The sequence below is a fragment of the Myotis davidii genome, unplaced genomic scaffold (assembly GCF_000327345.1).
Source record: "Myotis davidii unplaced genomic scaffold, ASM32734v1 scaffold637, whole genome shotgun sequence".
Classification (NCBI taxonomy): domain Eukaryota; kingdom Metazoa; phylum Chordata; class Mammalia; order Chiroptera; family Vespertilionidae; genus Myotis; species Myotis davidii.
The window spans coordinates 556,806-575,175 of record NW_006289494.1 but is presented as its reverse complement, the minus strand read 5'-3'; the positions used below and the strand labels follow the sequence as shown (position 1 = coordinate 575,175).

Here is an 18,370-nt window from a genome sequence, read left to right as displayed (position 1 = left end):
GGCCCAGGGCGGGGCTAGCAGTTATGGCTGCTCTCAGTCCTGCTCTCAGAGGCTCCACTTCTCAATGTCCTGGTAATTGCTGCAAGCCCCTTGGAGAGATAGCTGCTCTCGAGTTCCGACTGCTGACAGACAGTCCCACTTCTCCCGTATGAGTCTGGGTCCCCTAGAGACTCGCCCGGAACTGGAGCTCAGAGTCTGAGACTCCCTCCCGATTGAAAACGACAACCACGCCCTCAGCCGCCAGCCAGCTCCGCATGCACTCCGCACCTTAGTATCTCACTTCCGCACCACACCTCCTCTGAGTCTCAGTGTTTTTCTCTTTCCTCCTAGTTGTAGAATTTCCACTCAGCCAGCTTTCCTGTGGTTCTGGATGATGTCCGTTTCGTCTTTTAGTTGTATTTTTGAAGTGGTTGTGCGAGGCAGCAATCTCCCGTGTTTACCTATGCCGCCATCTTGGTTTCTCCCTTTTTGCTCTTCTTTAGGAGTGGAGGGTGCAAGGAGACGAGATTTATCCTCCTTAGCCTCTTTAAAAGGCTCTAGCAAATTAAATACCGTGTTTCACAAGAGGAAACAGTTTGGAGGCAAGTTTTTTCCCTGCTGCTGAGCTTTTTCAAATTTTGACCCACTCTTTGCCAAACATTCAAGATCTAATGTACCTTCTTCAGAAAACCAAGAGTTATATTCTATAACATCAAGCAAAAACTGAAAGAGAATACCTTCTGAAAGTTTAATTCCTTAAGCATGCAAATCAAAAGTCTACTATAAAGTTTCTTACTTTTTAATCAAATTCTGCCCCACTAGCCTGCCTAAGAAAACACGTCCCACCCTACTTACAGATTGCGATTTCTGCAGCTGACGTGGGCTTTGCGTGTGGTGAATTTCCCCACCTATCTGGTGAATCCTTCATTTTTTTGCTCTAGGCGAAGTCTTCTCCAGATGTCACACTTTGGGCGCCAGATATGAATGTCCCCCCACGCCCCATGTGGTTCAGGGTTCGGGCTCTGGAAGAGGGGCCGCACGTAAATGAAAGAGACAAAACAAGAAATCATAATTTGGAAATTGGGGGGCCAGATGGGAACCCATCCCATGAGGAAGGACTCCACCTCTGCTCAGGCCTTGCCGTCCTTTTATTCTGTTTGGGATGCACCTATAGCCCTTAGGCAGGCAAGTTCCAGTAACAGACAATCTTATCAGTAAGGACTTACATGATTATCTGGTGGGGAAGTTGCTTCAGCTACCATTGTCTGGACTACATAATGGGTGCCTAGCCCTGAGCTTTGCAAGGGTTTCAAGGGTCACCAGCATTCCAGGCTCCTTGTCCACACCTCTCTGCTAGAGAAGACAATAGGCGGTTTCCCACAAGGGAAGATTTAATTTAATAGCAATTTACTAGAAAAAGACCAGGAGGTTTCAGTAGGCCTTAAATTAGTGGAGCCAGTATTGCACTATGGTGTGCCTGCCATAACAAATGCAATCTTTGGCATTAATAATACAATATTTAAAGCTTGTGCCATAATACTCTGATCATATCACATCATGGTGTGTTTTGACACAAATATCTGGAGATGAACTCTGGCTTTATGCTAGTTATACTGTGATTTAGGAAGTGCCTTGGCCAAATCAAGTATCAGGTTTTTTTGTTGTTGTTATTTTTTCATTTGTAAAATGGGGATTTTATCAGAACTGACCTTCTAGGACTATTATGAGGATTAAATGAGATAGTGCACAAAAGGGTTTTGTCATAGTACTGGCATATACAATGCATGTGCACTAAATGTCAGCTGCTTAATACAATTTTTAACAATTTTGTGCATTTGAAAACTGAGGCTCAAAATTCGTAAATAGTAAGTGTAAGCTTGGTGTAAACTCAATCCTGTTCTTCTCCTGAGCTGGTGAATTTACCCTCTGTGCTATACCCCTTCTCAGAAGTGTTTGGTGAGCAACTCCATGTCTGGAGTTCTGCCATCATTCCTCCAAAAAGTACCCAGTGGAAGGGGTCAGCTCAGCCCATGTCTTGGTGTCTGAATGCAGTGAAGTGTCCTTTGTAGTTTTAGATCCCAGCAATGGAAATCTAAACATAGAGAAGGGAAAGAAGGAAGGAGGGATAAAGAGAACAGATTGAAAGAAAATAACTTTAAAAAATCCTCAGGAAATTTCCAATGTGTTTCTTTCCCAAATGACATTAATTAGTACAGTTATGGAACAGACTTCTCTGTCTCTCATGGTATATGAAAACCCTTACATCTTCAAGGATTTAGGTTCCTGATTTAAATGGCTACCCTCCTCCCCCAACTCCATGGAATATCCTCAGAGTGCCTTATATGCAGCTCTCCACATGTAGGATGAAGTCTCAGTTCCTTTTTTTAAAAAATATATTTTATTGATTTTTTTACAGAGAGGAAGGGAGAGAGATAGAGAGCCAGAAACATCGATGAGAGACATCGATCAGCTGCCTCCTGCACATCCCCCACCGGGGAGGTGCCCGCAACCCAGGTACATGCCCTTGACCGGAATCCAACCTGGGACCCTTCAGTCCGCAGGCCGATGCTCTATCCACTGAGCCAAACCCGTTTCGGCGAAGTCCCAGTTCCTTAAGTGGCATATAAGTTCCTCATGTTCTGGCCTTTTTACCTTAGCTTTATATTTTGAGCTTGAGCAATACCAAAAATTACTTGTGATTTTTCAGTGCTACCTTAGGCTTTCTACAGTATATCCTCTTTTTTTTAACTTTGCAATTCTGAACCATATACATCTGTTATTTATTTAAAAGATTGATTGATATGGTTATCTTTATTGGATTTGTGTGCTAATTGGTAAAACATTAGGAGTCCTGGATTGGTAAGGTCTCTTCAGAGAAACAGAACCAGCAGGAGATATGGATGGAGATTTATTGGCTCACACTATTAGGAAGGCTGGTGATCTGGGGCAGCTGGCAGTGTAATTCTAGTTCATGTTCAAAGGTCTGAGAACCAGGGGAGCCGATGGTGTAAGTCCCAGCCTGGTAGGAGAAGACCAATGTTCCAGCTCAGTCAGGTAGGCAGAATGAATTTTCCTTCCTCTACTTTGTATTCTATCAGGCACTCAGCAGATTGGCTGATGACCACACACATTGGAGAAGGCAATGTACTTTACTGAGTCCAGGGGTTTACATGTTATTCTTATCTGGAAACACCCTCACAGACACAACTAGAAATAATGTTTAATCTGGGCACCCTGGGCCCCAGTTAAGTTGCCCATAAAAGTAATCATGATTGCCCTGAAAAAGATATCAGGTGCAAATATTTGTGTTTTGTTTTCTAAATATTTTATTGATTTTTTTACAGAGAGGAAGGAAGAGGGGTAGAGAATTAGAAACAGAAACATCGATGAGAGAGAAACATTGAAGAGAGAGAAACATCGATCAGTTGCCCCCTACACACCCCCTACTGGAGATGTGTGCTCGCAACCAAGGTACATGCCCTTGACCAGAATTGAACCTGGGACCCTTCAGTCCGCAGGCCGACAATCTAGCCACTGAGCGAAAGTGGTTAGGGCCAAATATTTGTTTTGATGTTGATTTTTTCCCGTTAGATAGGGTCACACTTCTGGATTCCTAAGAGTCTGATGTGTGGCCCAAAGGGATAATAATAGTTATATTGTGCTAGGCACTATTCCAAACACTTTGAGGGTGTCAGTTCATATTCTTTTTTAAAAATTATTTATTGTTGAAAGTATTACATATGCACCCTTTTCCTCCCCATTGACCACCTCCATGTCCTCCTCTACCACTTCCCCCCAGGTCTTCAGTACCTTATTGTCTGTGTCCATGGGTTATGCATATATGCTACAAGATCTTTGGTTGATTACCTCCCACCCACCCACCATCCTCCGCCTTCTCTCTTGAGATTCCGCACTCTGTTCCATGCTTCGAGTCTCTGGATCCACTCCGTCATTAGTTTATTTTGTTACTTATATTCCACATATGAGTGCGATCGTGTGATACTTGTCTTTCTCTGACTGACTTATATTCTTAAAACCTTCAGAAGCTGTTGTTTGTTTTACATACCAGGAAATAGGGCTCAAGAATTCTCACGGAAGAATACACACAGGAAGATCACGGGGTAGTGTTGAGATGCCAACCTGGGCAATTAAGCTCCAGACTGGCTCTTAACCATTACTCTGCCTCTTGGATACAACTTAAAATGGAATTCTTACTTAATACCTATAATGTTATAATAATTTGTTGTATTTACTTTAACAGTTGCTTACTGTGTAACTTCCAGTGTTTGTGCCACTTTTATCAGCTATAGTATATTTAATACTTAATAAACATTCACATTATTTAAAATGCAGTTCAAGGAATATAAACAGTTTTTTCTTAGCATATGTTTACTGTTTACAGGGATTTACCCATCACCATTTGGGTATAGAAAAGTAGGTGCTTTTACAGCCTCAAGCCTGAGGTGAGATTAAGATATTTGAAGGGCCTGTCTGCTCAAGGCTTTCAGAGACTCAGGCTTCTATCAGGTGAGAGTTCACTTACCTATCTTTAAGGCAGAGGCTTGTCTCAGTTTGGTGGAATGAGCTACATGTGACATAATGTTTAACCAAGACTTTGAAGGCCTTTTCCAATTTTGAAATTGTCACTCCCTATTGGGTTAAAATAGTGCTTTAAAGTTACATAAGAGTACATTTAAGATTACATATAACTTCATATTTTCTTTTAGAAATATAACTAAAACTTTTGTGTAGTTCCATTTAACTCTTAATAATCACTTAGAAATGATTGTGTGATAAAATGTATTGCATTCAAATTACTTGTGATTGCAATTCTTTAAAAGGATTAGCTTGTACAATTTTAGAGTAGGAAGAGAACTTTATTAAATAGTATCCTATTAGAATGCTATCAGTTTATATATGTGGAAATCAAGACCTGCAGATATTTTCTTAAAGTCAAATAGGTCATTTGGCAAAACTGGGCTTAGAATTTAGAAATGGAAGTACAGAATGTATCTATTTTTTTTTCCTGTTTTAGAAAAATATATTTTTATTGATTTTAGAGAGGAAGGAAGAGGGAGAGATAGAAACATCAATGATGAGAGAGAATCATTGATTGGCTGCCTCCTGCACACCCCACTCTGGGGAACGAGCCTGCAACCCGGGCATGTGCCCTGGTTAGGAATTGAATCATGACCTCCTCGTTCATAGGTCGATGCTTAACCACTGACCCATGCTGGCTGGGCTCTACTCTTTCTGTTATGTGGCCTCAGCTGCTTCAAAGTTTGATGGCTATTGAAACTTAGCATTGTATTCAAATAGCATAACCTGCTTGGAATCTTAGGATATAAGCATAATTTGTATCTGTTCTGAGTTATTAAAAATATTGTTTAATTCTCCACCTCAAACCAATAGATATGGCGTATGAATATCTGACTTTCCTTTGATAAACAATTCATGACACTTAGAATTGCCCTGAATTTAGAAAATAAATTGAGTTGTCAAATAATTTTGTCTAAAGGTTTTTAATATTCTGAAATATCATTTAAAGGTTATCTTTTGGCAAGATAATTTATAAATGTCCCCTTGGTCCCTTTCTAAATTACTGAACCTAGTCAACTGATTTTTTAACAAAATAATTATACAGCCAGATCCTACAGATGAGTTCAGTAGCAACCTGGTTGTTTTTAATGAACATGCATATAGTATTTAGTACTACTCTACGAAGTAATGTTTATTAAGATCATATCCAGTCGTGGAAAAACTTGTTTTCTGGTCCCAAAGTGAGAGTAACAATATCTTCTTATGTGTGTTTTCTCTCTTCAGACTTTTGATAAAATTCTTGTTGCTAATAGAGGAGAAATTGCGTGTAGGGTAAGTAGAATTTTAGTTTTACTTTCCATTTTACTTGGTGAATTTTATTATTACTAAATCCCTTTAAATGTGAATCACTGTTAATAGATAACATTGATATATTTTAAAATAGGTTATTAAAACTTGCAAGAAGATGGGCATTAAGACGGTTGCCATTCACAGTGATGTTGATACTAGTTCTGTAAGTATATTTATGCTTTATTTGAATCAGAACCTTATTTTGGGTCAAATAGAAAAAAGGTGAAAGATGTAGTTTTCCCCTCTGTGACCTGAAAAGGGAACATGTACACACACATACACACACACACACACACACACACTTTATTTAAGTACTCACTCTCCTTTTAAGCAAAAGGGGAGTGTCATAATGTAGGTCTTAACTGTTTTTATCAAGGCTTTAAAAACCTAATAGAATGAAATTGCTAGACTGATTGCTGGTCACCTAGTAGGTTTAAGTAAAGCATGAGGAAGTTAGATTCAAAGATTAATGAAATGTCAGTGCAGTGCAGCCTGACTCCAGTATCACTAAAGGACTCCTGTCATTGTTTAACCTTCCTGAGTGCTTTCCTGTGTTCAGCTGAAAGTTTGATAAAGGAAAGGTAGGCTAATCCTAATTGGACATGAACAAAAGAAAGTATAGCATAAAGCAGTGAATGATAGATAATTTTAGTGAGGATTTTTAGCAAGCAGGCTTTTTTTTTTTTTTTAAGCAATGATGAACTATGAATGAGTAGAAAAAAAATCCCATGGGAAATGAATGCAGATTATTAGAACTTTATGGAGTGAAATATAAGTAATTGTGCTTTAATGTGAGTTACTGTTTTTCATTTTTGCATACTACTTTTGATGATGAAACTTACTGGTAATGTTTAATTGTATAGTAATTTAACACAAAGAATTACTAATTTTTGTGGTTATTTTATCCGAAAGTATGGTCATTTTGCCTTATTGTGACTTTTTTTCTAAAAACAAAGTGGAAACAATTACAAGCTACTCTAATTTTCTAAAAAAGGTTAAGTATTTATCAAGTTTATTTGATAGAAGCTTTAAAAATATTCAGCTTTTAAAAGAAATTAAATAAACTTGATTTGCATATATATGGTTTGGGTTTATTTTTTAAATATTGGTTTCCAGCTTCTTTACTAATTTGTTTTGACTGTAATAGTTTCATTAGTAGCTTATATTCTTCAGAGAATATTTATGAAATAATGAGAAAATTGTTACTCTTTAATCTGTTTTTTTTTTACTGTGAACTAAGACATTTATTAACATTAAAATCCTCCAGAAAAAAAGTTTGTGTCACCACCAACCTAGTTAATAGATTTAAAATTCATTCTTCTTATCTTGGGTTTATTTTCAGAGTATTAGCTCAGGAGGCATTTTTATTCACGGATAAAGTGAGAGAGAAAAATGTTCGAAGTGTGCACAATTTCTGTTTTTTTTTCAAGTCTGACAATAACCTTTTTCTTATTTTTTTATACCATAATATAGCTAATTCTCTAGGTTGTATTCTCATGGAGGTTACTGGTGGGATGGATAACAACATACATATAAAATACATTCTTTGACCCATTAGTTATTTAGGAGTGTATTGTTTAATTCCACACATTTATGAGTTTCCAAAATTTCTTTCTGTTACTGATTTCTAATTTTCTTCTGCTTTGATTGGAGAACATGTTCTCTATTATTTCTGTCCTTTAAAGTTTTTTGATGTTTGCTTTATGGCCTTTTTTTATGTTTTATGATTTATCCTGGAGAATGCGCCATGTGAAGGAGAATGTATATTCTATTCTGCCTTTGTTGGGTGGAGTGTTCTATAGATGTCTTTTAGGTCTGATTGGTTCATTGGGATATTCAACTCTTCTATTTCCTGTTGATCTTTGGTTGTTCTATCCATTCTTACAGTGGAGTTTAACATGCTTTTAATCCTTTAAAAATGTTAAGCAGTTATTTTGTTTGACTCAATTTACAAAATTGGTGCCAAGTAATTATGTATAGGCCTGTAACTGTGCATGAATGAGCCTGACTAAGATAAGAAATCATTAATCAAAGGACTCTTAAGTTATTATATAAGGAATGGAGTAGAATGTCCAGGCCAAGAGATTCTCATAAGAATTCTTTGCAATTTTCAGGAAGGAGGACATTTTGAAACTGTTTAAATTGTTCTAGACTTAGAGAAAGAAAAACGGATTTTCATTTTTATGAAGCCAGTATAATAATTGAGGATTCAAAATCTGGGCAAAGATAGTAAGCAAAAACAAAAAATTATAATGACTATTATATATTGATAGAAGGATATTAATTAATATGGAGTAGAATAAAATAATTTACTTAAATAGTATGTTGCCATCATACAGAGTATATTCATGACATTTCAATATGATTCAATATTAGAGACTATGAGTTGAATATTCTAATGGGTTGGTGGAGCAAAACTATATGACCATCTTGATAGAAACATAAAATGTCACTTAAAGGGAATTCACTTCTTATCCTTGTAAAATCCTTTGTAAAACAGAATTAGATGAATACTACCTTATAATAAAGAGGTTATACCTCATAGGAATCATTCTCATGAAAGTCAGGATGAAGACTGATACACGTACTATCACTGTTATTTACCAGCATTCTGCAAGTGTTCAGTAATGCAGTTAGGCAGTGCAGTTACAAAATGGTGGACAGGAAAGGCATAAATATTAAGAATGTATTGATTTCTAATTAGTCAATTGAATAACTTTAGAAACAGTAAGAAATATCTCTGTGGTAGTTAAATATAAAAAAATCTATAGCTTCCTTGTATATGTTAACACGGTAGAAAATGCAACTTTAAAAGAAAGTAACTTCATAGAATGAATGGAAAAGAATTAATGGAAAAGAAAAACATTTTATGATATGAATTTAGAATGAAATTTGTAGGGCTTATATAAGGATTTATTGATTGGTATAGGGCAGTGGTCGGCAAACTGTGGCTCGCGAGCCACATGCGGCTCTTTGGCCCCTTGAGTGTGGCTCTTCCACAAAATACTGACTTCTGCGCATAGGCCACGAAGTTTCAGTTGCACTGTACATGCGTGACTGCACGTGGTATTTTGTGGAAGAGCCACACTCAAGGGGCCAGAGAGCCGTATGTGGCTCACCAGCTGCAGTTTACCAACCACTGGTATAGGGAAACTGAACATTTTAAGTGCTAGTTATTTCTAAGTCTACATTTTCTACTAAATCCTAATAGTATGTAATTTTTGTGGGGGGAATTGATAAATAAATGTGTAAGAGTGGCCTCGAAAATTCTGAGGAAAATTTAACAGGTATTAAAATATGATACCTTGTAAAAGTGGAAATAATTGGAACCAATCCGTAAAATTTTGCAGCAGGAAGAGTCAGGTCTATGGAATAAATTCATTAGATATTAGGGGCTGATTTGGGAGAATTTCTTAATTTGTTGAAGAGGGTCTTGTTAATATTGACTTAGAAGGCGGGATAGATTGAATTCTAGGATTGTAACCCACTAATCTATTGTGATTGGGATAGTTCCAGAAAAGTTAAGAAATAAAAGGAATGAGTGTTTGCTTTTAGTGACTAGAACTTTCTAAATGGGAAGGAGTCTACGGCCATAGCACCCTGAACGCACCCGATCTCGTCTAAATGGGAAGGTGAGTTCTACTTTAGTTTAGTGAATAGCAGAAGCAAAGAATAGGAGAATTTAGAGCTAGCTGTACTCCTCATAGTGCATGTTAGGTAACTTTAATTTTACGATAACTATCTATCTACATTTTCAAAAAAAAAAAAAAGACTAGTATATGTCTTTCCACAAGAAATAGCAAAATATTGTTATATCTGTGTCAGACCTATAAGGTAGGGTTTTGATTATTTTTAAAATATATTTTTATTGATTTCTGATAGGAAGGGAGAGGTAGAGAGAGGTAGAAACGTCAATGATGAGAGAGAATCATTGATTGGCTGCCTTCTGGACACCCCATTGATCGAGCCTGCAACCCAGGCATGTGCCTTGATGGGGAATCAAACAGCGACCTCCTGGTTCATATGTTGACGCTCAACCATTGCGCCATACCGGCTTGCACAGGGTTTTGATTTTTTAAAAAAATGTAATAAATTGATTCTGTATTTTAACTTTTCATTATTGAACTTATAATATTTTGTTGCTTAAATTGAACTTAATAATATTTTGTTGCTTTGTTGGTATATAATAACATTGGATTCAAATGAGAAATACCTGATATTTAAAACCAAAACCCCAAGTCAGGGAAGTAGTCATTGTGACTCACATGTTAGCCAGGCAGCCTGCTGTTTGAAGTATGCTTCCTAGTGAGTATTGTAGTCTTAGCCTTAGGATTCAGTAATGAGATTGAGTGGGGTTTCCTGTGAGCACTCTGGGATGACAGACAGTAAGGTGAGGGGAATCATCACTTAGCATGCCTACCCTTGATAATATTTCCCTGCTGTCTGGGGAGATACTGAGGGCAAATAGGACTTGGTGATGTCTATGTAATTAGTGTATGTTGGTTCCAGCTGAACAAACTGGAGGGTAATGATCAGGTAAATGGAGATGGAATACATTAATGTAGGTTGAGGTATAAAAGACCTTAGGGAAAAACCTATCAACATTTTATGGGGTTGTTAGAATGTCTTTATATCTTTTTGTATTTATATATACATCTTTATATATATTTATCTAGTTATGTCTTTTTTAGAATATCTTCAGTTTTATTCTAGATATGTGTAGAGATTAAACCAATTTAAAAGTAAAACTTTTTGCATTTATTTTCTCATTTACATGATTGATTTTCAGGATATTTTTTTGATTTGGAAAGGAGTGCAAGTTCTTAATTTTTAAAAAATTATTTCACAAAATCTATTAATGGACTCGTTTGCAGCTAATATACTCATTGCTCCTCATGGGAATAAATAACTAGGGTTGGCTTTGTAAAACTTTATCTGGGATGATAACTGAAAAATCAGACCGTTCATTGCACCTGTGTATGTATGTTTAAGGAACATTTTCTTAACGGTTTTTACTTGTACAGAATATTTTAAGATAGCCATCATGGTCCATGTTCCCCAGTTGTTTTTTAATTACGTCAGAAACATTTCCAGTCATTTAGATTGTAATAGGAAATCTATAGGATTCTACACTTATTCTTGAAAAAAATCCTAAGAGCTGTCATTGTTCAATATGAAGTTTCCTTACCAGCAACATAAAGTTCCATGGCAAAGCCTCTGATAGTGACTGTAACACTGCATATAATGGGGAGAAAAGAATTGGTTTCATTAATGTGATTTTGGACCTTGGAGTTCCGGTAATTAGGTAATTACAGGGGTTTTAAGTGGTGTACTTGCTTTAAAACTTGCTGTTGCTTACTTTTCTCATAAAACTTAGCTTTTAGTAACCTTTTTTGGATTAAGAATACTGTGTACCTACCTATCACATTTAAAACATGAAACTTTCCATTAAAGAGAAGAAAGCATTTAAGATGTTTAGACATTTCTTTTTCCTCTATTCTCTTTTGTTTTTATCTTTGGGAAAACATTTTGCAGAAACATTATACTATATCAATTTAAAATGTTTTGATTATCTTTGGCTTGGCTAAATTACTCTCTACATTTTTGGGTAAAATGGAATAGGATAGGGTTCCTGGTAGGAATTTGTTCACATTAATATGGCTCATCAGGGACATTATATTTAATTGGAGATCCTGCAGAATAGTAGCAGGAGGCTGAAGAGAATTATTTAGCATTAGCAATGGCTCGTCTGGGAGTTGTGCACTAATCAAGGAACTTGAGTGTTAGCAGTGGGGATGATGGGAATTATGGCGATTATGACATGTAAGCATGTCTGTGTGCGAACTGGACAGGCAATGAGTTAATCAAGAAGTATATTAAATGGCTCCCATGCTGATTCATTATTATCTACCATAGTGCCTGTCAGGTTGTGTATTTAAAAAAAATACAATTATTGCTGAATTCACTATGTATAAATTCAGTTACTATTTTTTGCTTTTCAATAAAGTAACCTCAAATTACTTACACATATAAAAACAGAAAAATGTATAAATCCTGCTACGATGTGTGTGTTAAAGTATAGTTTCTTTTTTTTTTTAGACACTTTACAGTGAAACTTTACTTTTCAATTCATTTAAAAATTTTGCTTTGCCCTTTTATATATTTGCTGGAAATACTCTTCGGCTTATTTTGTACTATGTGAAAGAGTTTGGGTTAAAAACCAAAATATATATATTTATTTTCCCCGCTAAAATATAATTATAATATTTCAGGAAGACGTTAATATTTAACACATGAAGCTACAGACAAATCAAAACATTAATCTTTTCCACCATCAAAATGCTCCAAAATCGGGGTGTGTGTGTGGTGATGGTGGAAATCTCCTTTGCTCTAGTGGGTGGTCTCTTTGTGCCAGGTAAACCCATTCTGTGCCCAGCATGGTTAGAGCCATCTGTCATGAAACTATCAGTTAGGATTGCTAGAAATGGACATATTTTTGGGAAATGGAACTAATAAATTGAATTTCTTTTTAGAAAATAAATTGAAATGCAGCATAAGTCCATGAGCAAACTGGATTATATCTATAGGCAAATTTATAGAGTTACTGTACAGATGAATGCACACAGTTTCTTTTTTATTTATTATTGTAAGCACTGCCAAATTTAATAAAACTTTTTACCAAACTGTGACCTTCATGTATTAACTTAATTAAAGCAATGTTATGGGTACTACTCAAAGTGTTAACCTGTGGGTGGTTGTTATTGAAATCCATTATCTATGGAGTCAGTATTAGTGGTCAGCCACATCACAAATAAAACTTGCAACCAAGACCTTCCCTTGGGTGCTGTGAGCTCAGCAGGTTAAATTGTCAAAACCCCTTAAAGCTTCTTAAAAGACTGATGGTTTAAGCCCCCTGGAGTTAAAGGTAAACCAGTCATTCCTGTCAGGAAGGACTCTGACTTTACTTAGCAGCAAGGCAAAAATTACATTTGGACAGGAAAAAAAGGATTTATAATAGTATCTTCATGTATGAGTTAATTTGTTCACATAGGTGTTTGTGTACCTCCCTATTTAACTTTAATAAAAACATTCCAACTTCTTTTAATCTATGGAAAGTGACTTGTGGAAAATTTCCTTCATAAAATCCCAATACCTTCTTAGTATTTTTAAATAATAAGAACTTGTGTGTTTTTTTTTTTAAAGAATATTTTTATTGATTTCAGAGAGGATGGGAGAGGGAAAAAGAGAAATATCAATGATGAGAGAGAATCATCAATAGGCTGCCTTCTGCATGCCCCCCTCTAGGGATTGAGCCTGCAACCCGGGCATGTGCCCTTGCCCAGAATTGAACCCGGGACCCTTCAGTCCACAGGCCGATACTCTATCTACTGAGCCAAACCAGCAAGGACAGAACTTGTGTTTTTACTTATACTAAACATTTAATTTAAAAACAAAATAGTGAAATATTATGAATATATCTTTTTTTTTTTTAAAAATACATTTTATTGATTTTTTACAGAGAGGAAGGGAGAGAGATAGAGAGTTAGAAACATCGATGAGAGAGAAACATCGATCAGCTGCCTCCTGCACATCTCCCACTGGGGATGTGCCCGCAACCCAGGTACATGCCCTTGATCGGAATTGAACCTGGGACCTTTCAGTCCGCAGGCCGACGCTCTATCCACTGAGCCAAACCGGTTTCGGCAATATATCTTTGTTTTTGTATATTTAAATTTCCTGGTGAATTTAAACAGTATTGTTTGTGAAAAAACAGTGTGTTTTAACATAATTAGTACCTGATGGCATGAAAAAGTACCTACATGTATCTATTACAGTCTCACTTAAGACTTCTCAGTGGAGGGAAAGACAGTATTCTAAGTAATTACTATCACTTATTGAGTATTTACTGTCTACTAGAGAATCAGAATAATTGTGTAAGGGGAGTATTATTGCCATCATTTTAAATTGAGAAAATTGGGACTTCGAGATGTAAAGTAGGTCGTTAAAGCTCATTTAGCTAGGTAAGCAATGGAGCTGAGATTTGAATTTTGCGACTCCCAAGTTGTACTCTTTCCATTGTAGCATATTGCTTCCCATGTTAAGTGTATGGAAAAGCCCCTTTCTCCCCAAAGAAAGTGAAGTTTATTACTTTGAAGTCTGAGTGTTTATTCGTGACTGTTGTGGGCCAGATTCCATGCCAGTTGATGGTATTAGAGTAGTGATCATGAACGACATGATTCCTGTTCTCATGGCATTTACAGTCTAGCGGTAGAGACAGATATAAGAAAACATATAAATAAACCAGTTGGGATGTTATGCAGGAAATAAACTAGTTGCTGAGAGAGAATAATGGGTGATTCTCCTTTAATAAGGTGCTCAGGGAAATTCTCTGAAGTGGCAAAATGTAAGCTGAGACCTGCTAGATGAGAATTAGCTCTTAGCTAGGTAGTCAGCTTGGCAGATGGGACAGCATGTGCAAAGCCCTGAGCCAGTCCAGGGATTGGCACCTAATCTGTGAATTAGCACTGCTTAGCTTGCCTAGTCACTCATTTGCTAGCTCTCGATCTCTAGCTCTAGCCAATGCATCAACCATACCTGGACAACTTTTGCTGCTGTTACTTCTCAGTGGTTATAGTAGCAACTACTAGGTAGGACTAGCAAAGGGAGGAATCCAGTAGGCATCTTTAGGAAGATAAAAAGCTGCCTGAAGAAGGAAGGTGGCAGTAGTGGATTTATATCTGATATATTCATTTTAGTTGGAGCCTATCCTAAGGAAGAGAGACTCCAATTCAGATAAATACATCAGCTATAAGTCTATTATTGAAATCTTCAGTTATGCATATATTCAATATGTTTATTAAAAAGCACAGTCTAGAGAGTGGGGTGTGGTCTGTCCAATGGAGAATATGTAGGCTTGGGACAAAGGGCAGGAACCTTGTCTTTCTATGTGAGAAACTGTGAAGTCCAGATAAAATAGCAAATGAATAATTTTAAAAATGTCTAGTTTTGTAAACAATTGCTTGGTGGCTTTCAAGTCTTCCTGTGAATTAATCATATATTAGTTTAGTTTCCAAGTCCATAGTGTATTCCCTAAATGGATATTAGATATTTTAGTACAAAGGAATTTATAATTAAATATAGCAAAGTAATTTCAGTGAACTATTCCAATTAAGTGTTATAGATCCCTAGGCTTCATGATTGAAACTCAGCTGGGATGTTCTACATAGGGGAGGGCTGTTTAAAAACTATGGAAACCTATTTGTGAAGAGCTTCATGTAATTTTTCTTAATAGAAAATGTCTCCACATATCCTTTTTTTTTTTAGTTTATTTTTCCTGAATACTTTTTTGGGGGGCAGCTTTAGGATCACAGCCAAACTGAGAGGAGGCTACAGAGATTTTTTACTATATCTTCTGCCTCCATACATGCATAGATTCCCCATTATCAGCATCCGCTATCATGGTATATTTGTTGCAATTGATGAACCTATATTGACACATATTACGCAAAGTCCATAGTTTACATCAGGGTTCACTCTTGGTGTTGTACATTCTGTAGGTTTGGATAAAAATATAATGACACAGTTATCCCATTCACCTACTGAAGGACATCTTGGTTGCTTCCCAGCTTCAGCAATGATAAATAAGGCTGTTTTAAATAGCATTGTGCAGGCTTCTATGTGGACATGCATTTTCAACTACTTCAGGTAAATACCAAAGAGTGTGATTGCTGGATCATAGGGTAAGAGTATGTTTAGTTTTGTGAGAAACCACCAAACTGACTTGAAAAGTGGCTGTACTATTTTGTACTCCTGCCAGCACTGAATGAGAGTTTCTGTTGCTTCATCCTTGCTAGTGCTGTCAATGTTCTAGATTTTGTCCTTGCTAATAGAAGTATAGTGTTATCTCATTTAAATTTGCATTGCCCTGATCACATGTGATGTGTGGGGCATCATTTCATATGCTTCTGTGCCACTTATATGTCTTCATTGGTGATGTATCTGTTAAGGGCTTTGGCCTATTTTTTCTTACTGAGTTGTTTTCTGTTTGGTGAATTTTAAGAGTTCTTTGTATATTTTGGAAAATAGTCCTTTATCAGATGTGTCTTTTGCATATATTTTCTCCTTGGCTATGGTTTGTCTTTTGAATTTCTTGATGTTGTCTTTCCCAGAGCAGTTTTTAATTTTAATAAAGTCCAATTTTTCAATGATTTCTGTCATGGATTTTGCCTTTGGTATTGTATCTAAAAAGTCCTTTCCATACCCAAGGCCATCTAGGTTTTCTCCTATGTTATCTTCTGATTGTTTAATAGTTTTGTGTATCTATCTAATCTCTCTATCTATCTATCAATCTATCTATCTATCTATCTATCTGTCTGTCTATCTATGTTTATTGATTTAGAGAGAGAGGAAAGGAGAGAGAGAGAGAGAGAGAGAGAGAGAGAGAGAGAGAGAGAGAAAAAGAGAGAGAAAGAGAGAGGAAGAGAGAGAAACATCGATGTGAGAGAGATACATCAATCCCTTGCCTCCCATACTTACTTCGACTGGGGATCAAACCTGCAACAACCTAGGTATGTGTCCTGACCTGGGAATCGAACTGTTTGATCAATGGGGTGACACTCCAACCAACTGAGCCACACTAGCCAGGGCTATAGTTTTGTGTTTTATAATTAGGCCTTCAACCCATTGTAAACTAATACATATTTTTTAAAATATATATTTTATTGATTTTTTACAGAGAGGAAAGGAGAGAGAAAGAGAGTTAGAAACATTGATGAGAGAGAAACACCGATCAGCTGCCTCCTGCACATCTCCCACTGGGGATGTGCCCGCAACCCAGGCACATGCCCCTGACCAGAATCGAACCTGGGACCCTTCAGTCCGCAGGCTGACGCTCTATCCACTGAGCCAAACCGGTTTTGGCATAAACTAATATTTTAAAGGGTATAAAGTTTGTCTAGATTCATGTTACTTTGCACGAGGGTATCCAGTTTTTTTTTTAGCATTGTTTGTTGAAAAGGTTATCTTTGAGTCAATTGTATTGCCTTTGCTTATTAGTAAAAGATCAGTTGATTACATTTATGGGGCTCTATTTCTCAGCCCTTAATTTTATTTCATTGATCTGTTTGTTCTTTCACCAATACCATGGTATCTTGATCATTGTAGCTTTATAGTAAGTCTTGATGTCGAGTAGTATTGAAAGGAATTTTTAGGGGTGAAATAGGCAGGTTTAGGAAATTTTAGAAATTCAGGGGTCCATGGAAAAAACACAGGGCTACAGAGTTGCTAAAGAGTACATTTCCATAAAACAAGGGAGCTGGGAGGGGCAGAAGTTAATTTCCATAAGACAAGGGAGCTGGGAGCAGCTGAAGGTACATTTCCATAAGATAAGAGAACTGAGAGTAGCAAAAGGTACATATTTACAGAATAAAGGGAAGGAAACTCCTCATTCAAAGAAAGAGGAAGAAAAGTCCAGAGGGAATAGGAGAACAATAAAGGAAAAGAAGGAGGGAACTTCTCATGAGACTTGAGCTCAGGAGTTGCTATCCTGACCAAATCAAAGGGGAATAGTGGACCAATCAGAGGGGATATCGAGGCACAAAAAACTGCAGTCTTTATAAACGGTATGAAAAAGGGACTCAGTGGGGACTCTTGCCCCCTTCCCACGTGGGAGTCTGTGCTTGTTTCTCAATAAATTTCCACCTTTGCTATACCACCTTTCGTCTGTGGTTTCATTCTTCGACAAGAGCTGGGGAACTGTCCTGCCCAGGGGAACACTGCACATTTCCAGTCCAAATTTCCTGTTTCAGTGTCAATCCTCCAGCTTTGTTCTCCTTTAATATTGTAGGTCTTTTGTCTCTCTAGATAAACTTTAGAATTAGTTTGTTGATATTCACAAAATAATTTGCTGGGACTTTGCATTGTTTTATAGATCAAGTTGGGAAGATATTCCATGTTCAAGCTTATCCCTTGAACATGGAATATCTCTCCATTTATTTAGTTGACCCTTGGTTTGATTCTTCAGAGTTTAATAATTTTTCTCATATAAATCTTGTATATATTCTGTTCTATTTTATTTTTAGGTATGCTAATGTAAATGATATTATGTTTTAAATTTCAAATTTCACTTGTTTATTGTTGGTATATAGAAAAACAATTCACATTTTAAAATATTATCTTGTATCCTGAAACTTTGCCATTAGATCCAGGAGTTTTTTTGTTTTTGTTTTTTTTTAATCTATTGTTTCAAATTTTTTGCATAGACAATCATGTCATCTGCAAACATGGTTGCCTTATATCTTCCTTCCTGATTTGTATACCTTTCATTTTTTTATTTTTTTTTATTTTTTTTTATTTTTTAAATATTTTTATTGATTTTTTACAGAGAGGAAGGGAGAGAGATAGAGAGTTAGAAACATCGATGAGAGAGAAACATCGATCAGCTGCCTCCTGCACACTCCCCACTGGGGATGTGCCCGCAACCCAGGTACATGCCCTTAACCGG

The 18,370-nt window shown here is 36.6% G+C and overlaps 1 protein-coding gene across 1 annotated transcript in view; it reads left to right on the top strand.

The window, feature by feature from the left end:
* PCCA (propionyl-CoA carboxylase alpha subunit) overlaps window positions 1-18,370 on the top strand; it is a 371,281-nt gene that overhangs the window by 11,203 nt on the left and 341,708 nt on the right. Inside the window, exons 3-4 of the mRNA XM_006761966.2 lie at window positions 5,803-5,850; window positions 5,963-6,031. Of these exons, the coding sequence (XP_006762029.2) occupies window positions 5,803-5,850; window positions 5,963-6,031 (117 nt within the window). The remainder of the gene's footprint in view (window positions 1-5,802; window positions 5,851-5,962; window positions 6,032-18,370) is intronic.